The 6000-nt window shown below is 48.9% G+C and overlaps 1 protein-coding gene across 1 annotated transcript in view; it reads left to right on the top strand.

The window, feature by feature from the left end:
- UBE2O (ubiquitin conjugating enzyme E2 O) overlaps positions 1-6000 on the top strand; it is a 61329-nt gene continuing 55329 nt past the window's right edge. Inside the window, exon 1 of the mRNA XM_005494059.4 lies at positions 1-439. Within this exon, the coding sequence (XP_005494116.1) occupies positions 65-439 (375 nt within the window). The 5' untranslated portion in view covers positions 1-64. The remainder of the gene's footprint in view (positions 440-6000) is intronic.

Here is a 6000-nt window from a genome sequence, read left to right as displayed (position 1 = left end):
TTACTTGCCGCCCCTCCCCTGCCCTCCCCCTCCTGCCGGCCGCGCGCTCCCGCTCACCGGCGCCATGGCGGAACAGCCCGAGGAGGGGGCACCGGCACCGCCGGCACCGGCACCCCCGGCTCCCCCCGCCGCGCTGCCCCTCTCCGCCCCGCCGGGCGGCTCCCAGCGCCTCCTGTTCTCCCACGACCTGGTGTCGGGCCGCTACCGCGGCTCCGTGCGCTTCGGCCTGGTGCGCCTCATCCACGGCGAGGACTCGGAGGAGGACTCTGAGGAGGGCGGGCGCGGGGCCGCGGCCGGCGGCGCCGCCAGCTCGGGCGGCTCCGAGTCGGGAGGCCCCGGGGCCGGCGGGGAGGAGGGCCGCGCCAGCCCGCTGCGGCGGGGCTACGTGCGGGTGCAGTGGTACCCGGAGGGCATCAAGCAGCACGTCAAGGAGACCAAGGTAACCGGGGCGGGGGGCGGCCTGCACGGGCACGGGGCCCTCCCCGGGGGGCTGCCGCCGGTTGCACGACCGGGGCGCCGCCTTGGAGGCCTCCCGGGGCAGGGCCTGCACGGCCTGCGGGGCTGCGGGCTCGGGGCGTTGGAGGCTCCCGAGGCGGAGGTTGCTGCCCCGTTTCCCCCGTGCCGCGAGCAGCCGGGGCGGGGAAGGGGACGGTGTTGTCCGGGGTGTGAAATCCCGTTCCTTCCCTTCAGCACGCTCCCTCTGGCAGCCCAGCATGGATGCTGCCGCTGCCTTGCGCTGATGGCAGAGCACGGCTGCTCTGTGGGGCGCTGGGGCTCGCTGGTATAAGGAGAAGCGGGCCTGTGAAGGTGATTTGAGCGAACTTCCAGTCAGCTCTCACTTCTGGAGTTGTAGGCCAGTGTCTCAGCCTTTATTGAGCAGTGTCGTCAGCGCCTGTTCTAGGGGAGTCAGCAGCTGAGCAGGGAAACCACCCCTGGATAAAGATTCCAGCAGGAAACAAACACGGTTTGGATCTGCCCTTGTTTACGTGAGCATTTACCCCTTGCTAATGAGTTGCACGGAAATCTGTGCAACCTAATTATATCTGCCGAGCCACAAGGTGTAGGTCTGCCTTGGAATATTATCCCCACTTGCCAAAGTTGGTGTGGCCTGGGGTTTCAGCCCAGGCTGACTGACAGTTCCGAGACAAAAGCGGGCGAGGGGGGCACTGTGATAGAGCACAAAGGGGCTGCCAGGGATGGGCGTTGCACTGAGCAGAGCGAGTGCCTGCACTGTCCCTGCAGGCTCCCCCTGCTCCTCTGGGCTGGCAGGGAAAGCAGGAGGCTTCTGCAGAACTGTCTGCTTTGCTGGCCCAGAAACAGCCCCACACCTGCAGGAAAGAGGCGAGACTGGGAGGAAGAAAGGTGTGTTGCAGTCTTAAAGGCATCGCTAGGATTGCCAGTGCTACAGAATGAGCTAAATTTAGGTGGTAGTGTCATTAGACACGTGACTGCTTGGAGATAAGGAAAACGAAAACAGGTATTCTGAAAAGATACTGCCATGTTATGTATCTCTACCTTAAAAAGAAACCCACCTCTTTTTCTCTAGAAAAACTCCATAATTCAATCACTGCAACCTTCCAGTAAAATCTTCATGTGTTGTTGCAGCAAAAATTTGTCCCAAGTTGAGTTTGGTTTTCACAGCATCTAAACAAAACCACTTCCATTTGGGTGAGTAAACACGGATTTAGTTGGTGCTGTTGGGTTCCTAAATCCAGAAGTGTTAGCTCTGACTTCAGTCACTTGGTAGCTGCACCCATTGCAGTGTTAGAAAAAGCTGGACTGAGGAGGATCCGAAATCAAAGACACTTATGTAAATAAACAGTCTGTCTGTTTTCCCTTTTAGTGCTGCTGCCCTGGTGTAGGTGCCTTTACCACTCGGGTAATGGACCCTGGGGAGAAGTTTCCTGAGTGCTAGAGAAATTTAGGTGTACTTGTATTGATTTTTTTTCTTTTTTCTGGAAAGCTGCCCACTAACCAAATGGAGAGGCATTGTGTACAGTCTGCACTGCAGTTTGGGGTTGCTGAAAACAAACCTGACGCCGCTGGAAACACGCAGTGGGACTGATCATGGTTTTGTGTTTATAATTGGGTTTTTTTAGCTGTCTGCTAACCCAGCCTCTTTTGGGTTCCACTGATGTGTGAGAACCAGCCAGGTAAGCCTGACAAGCTTGTCATTGTCCATGCTGGCACAAACCACAGGCATTTTATGGTTATCCTGGGTCTAAGGCTTGTTGGCTTTTTGGTGCTGTTGCCTGCTGGTACATCTTTGGCTGTGAAAGTCTTGTTTGATGTCCCTAAAACATTAACCTGTCCTGGTGCCAGCTCAGCCCTGGGCTCCAGAGGATGCTTGTTGCACTCTTTTATTTCCCTTAAATCTGAAAAGGGCAGAGGGTAAAGGTGCTCTTGGGGCCAGGGCTTTTGTGCCTATTTAGTGTATGAGATCCTGATTCCACACAGAAGGCTGTCTGTCTGTCTGTCTGCCTTCTGTTTGTCAGGTGCTTCAGGATCTGGGAATTCTGGTGTGTGTGTATTGGATAGAGTGAGTGTTGTAACCAAGGGAGAATTAATGCTGTTGGAAATTTTGACTCCAGTGAAACAGCACCTTTGGCTTTCAGTGCAAAGGTCAGAAAGCAGTGCAAAGGTCAAAGGCACCTAATTAATAATCCTTGAGCTTTCCTGTCTTTTCTTGGACAGTTTGGGGTTTGTTCTTGGACATTAATTTTTGCTGTTGCTTCTGGAAGTTTAACACTTGCTGTTGCTTTTTCAAGTGGCAGAATGCACACAATTACTGATATTAGTCAGTAATAGAAACTTTCTCTTGAGATAGAGCTTAGCAGTTGGTGCAAAGCCCCACCAGCTCCTCCAAGAATTGGGCATGTGAGCACATTCCTGCCTTTGGTTCCCCTGTTGATAGTCATTAGCAGCATAACAATGATGAGAATAAAAAGAGCCAGGATTTCTCTCTCTGGCTTCAAGTGCTCCTTTTCTGTTCTCCATGGCCATACCACCTATTTAAGACACTGGGAAATCACTGTTGCTGAGTGTTGTAAAACCTAAGCAGACCTGGAAGGAGAAAGCTTCCCTTTCCAAACATATTTGCCATCCATGTCTTGTCTGACCCAACAAATCTGCAGAGCAGTTCCTCTGGGTGGCTAAAGCCATATCTGTGGAGGTAATTTGGAAAGCAGGTTTAGAAGCACTATGAGTTGCTGTGAACACCTGATGCTTTTTTAAATAAATTATCAGGAGTTCTTGGGACCCAGCTGAATTTTAATTTCAGGATCTCTCTGCTGTAATTCAGCATTCCTGCTGCACACTTGAGCTGCCTTTGGGAACTTTATGGGAATGCTTGAACATACTAGGTGTTAGTCAGGTTCTGGGGATTTAAAATGCTGCTGCCTCTCCCCTGAAAGCCTCAGAGCTCTCTGTGACCTTTCATTTTCATAAAGCCTGGGCAAGGCAGATCAGCCTCTTGTGCAGCTGGGGGAAATGGAAAGTGCAGGTGTTGTGTTTCAGCACCTTATCTGAAGGCCTTCAGGCAGCCAGGCCTCCCCAGCTCCCTGTGCCTCCCTCTGGGAGTGAGGGCTTGGTGATGCTGGGATACCCTGGCAGTGAGGGTGATGTCCAGGGACCATTGCAGGACCCCAGGTTTGCTCTAAGAGTCCAGGTGCAATTTTAAAAAAAGTTTTTCACAGCCTTTTTTGTAAGGTCCAGATTATGATTTAGTTTGGATGACTCTCTTCCCTCATTCAGCTTTGCTTTGGAAACAGATTCAAACTCCTCAGACATAAGGTGGTGGCTGATAAACTCATTATCTGGAAATTATCTGATGTTATCTCCAAAAGACTCTCCATGAATTCAGCTCTGCTTCATCCCACACAGACCTTCTGTTCTTTTCTACCCTTTGCTCCTGTAATTTCCTGACCTCAGATATTGGGTCATGGATCTAATACAAGGTCACAGGAGGAGTTTCTGAAGATCCTCCAGGTCTGTGTTTGTCCATTCAGAGCCACTCTGAGCCCTCACTGCTGGGATCCCAGCCCACCAGCATGTGCCCTTCAGATGTTAATCCTGGCTGGTGACTCTGCAACTTATTTACAACTGAGGCATGAAAACAGCCTTAAAAATCTTGCATCTTCAAACCTGCTGAGGTGTCAGCCAGCTGGAGGTGCAGTGTGGGTACATTGAAGGGAGAGAGCAGGATCCTTTTTGGGGCTGTGAGGAAATGCTGGCCATAAAGCCAAACTCTGGTTTTGTTGCAGCACACAAATCCCATGCCCATAAACTATTAACAGAGGGTTTTACTGCGTGAGGAAGCTGTATCTAACCCTCTTCTTGCATCTGACATTTCAGTTACTCTCCCAGGGGGGTTCTTTGAAACCACCTGATGTTTGTAGCTGTTAGAGACAGAAGAGAAAAGGCTTACTGGAATTTTTGCAGTTCTGCATAATATCGAACCAATTAATGTGTGACCTTTCTATCCTGTGGGTATCCATTGCAAGGTTAGGTACCCTTGGGTCAATTCCCCATTTTACTTTGATTTGTTTGGCTCTTGTGATCTAGACTTGGGGATCATCATTAATATTTTACTGCAAAAGTGGAATCAGGCACAATTCACAGTGTGGAAGTCTCAGGAGTACTAAATATTGTACATTGTTACTGCTCTGTGTGCTGTGTGCAGAGTGAATTGGTAATTCAGGAGTTGAAAGTGGCCATCTGGGCTAAGCCATTTATTATAATTATTCCAAATGTAGACAGCAGTGTTATTTTTAAAATGAGTGAAACCTGTCCTCAAGCAAGCAGTGTTGGTGATGTGCTCTCTTCCAAGGTGTGCTCCCTTTCAGTGTGCTGCTGTAGCTTAAAAAAAAAAACCCAAACTAAATTAGTAATGCTTTTAGGACTAGTAAACAAACTAATGTGCACTAAAAGCTTTAGAAGGAATCAATCGATGCCCGTGACAGGCTCTGAAATACCTGTGTGGGTGAGACATTCTGCTGCAGCTTTCTCATACAAATTTATTTGCTGCTGTGATGCAGCTCCAGTGCAGACTTTGGCAAAAAAAAAGAGACTTTAGGCAATTTTATAAAGTTTCTTTTTTGGCTGAAGATTCTTTATTGAAGTTAAATAGCAGCAGCTTTGACAAATGGTTTTTGGGACAAAGTCTTGCTTGCCTATGGCAGCTGTCCTTAGCTCCTCTCCTCTCTTCAGAGGAAAGGCATTATTTTTAATGTTCAACATCTGTGTTGGTGTGGGAAATAATTGGTGTTTGGAAAGCTAAAAGCCTCTCCTCCTTTGACTGTTTAATTGCTTGGGGGATTTCAGAGGCTCAGAAGGTGATGACACCTTCAAATGCTACTTAGGAAAACCCTGCCTCATTTTTTCCATTCTGCTGTTACCTCCCACCATGTGCAGGGTCTTTGCCCAAAGGGACCTGTGTTTAGGTCATCCTGAGCACAGGAGCTGATCATTGAGCTGAAATCCTTGTGCTTCCTTTTGAGGTTGGCAGTCCTGACTTTTCCTGGAACTGAGATGTGAGATGATGGCTCAGCTTCTGCGTTTTACATATTTCTGCAGAGAACTTGACCTGTAACTCAGCTCAGGCTCTACTTTGTGTAGCTGATGTGTTCCATTCCTGAGACCTTTAGACCTGTGACAAAGTATGAGAATGCTGACTCCTAGGGGAAAAAAAAACAAACCTGGAGGGAGGCTCCATGGTAATGTTTGGGCTTTCTTCCATTTGCTTTTAGGCTGCTCAATAGAAATGTGCATATTTATGTCTGAATCAAAAATATTCTGCTAACTTGAATTTGTGAAGTTAAGCAAAAGTGAGTTTTTCTTAGTGACAATATCCTACCTAGAACTGGGATAGGGTTATTTCTTTCAGAATGTTAAATGTTTCTGTGAAGGGAGCAGGAAACTTTGAGGGGTAATGATTGTTAGGGGTGATTAAAAACATAAAATACTATGAACAGCATGTGATTTTGACAGTAAAGATGCTGG

Source organism: Zonotrichia albicollis, chromosome 19, assembly GCF_047830755.1.
Source record: "Zonotrichia albicollis isolate bZonAlb1 chromosome 19, bZonAlb1.hap1, whole genome shotgun sequence".
In the NCBI taxonomy this organism is placed as follows: Eukaryota; Metazoa; Chordata; class Aves; order Passeriformes; family Passerellidae; genus Zonotrichia; species Zonotrichia albicollis.
The sequence above is the reverse complement of the archived record's forward strand: the minus strand, read 5'-3'. Positions and strand labels throughout refer to the sequence as shown.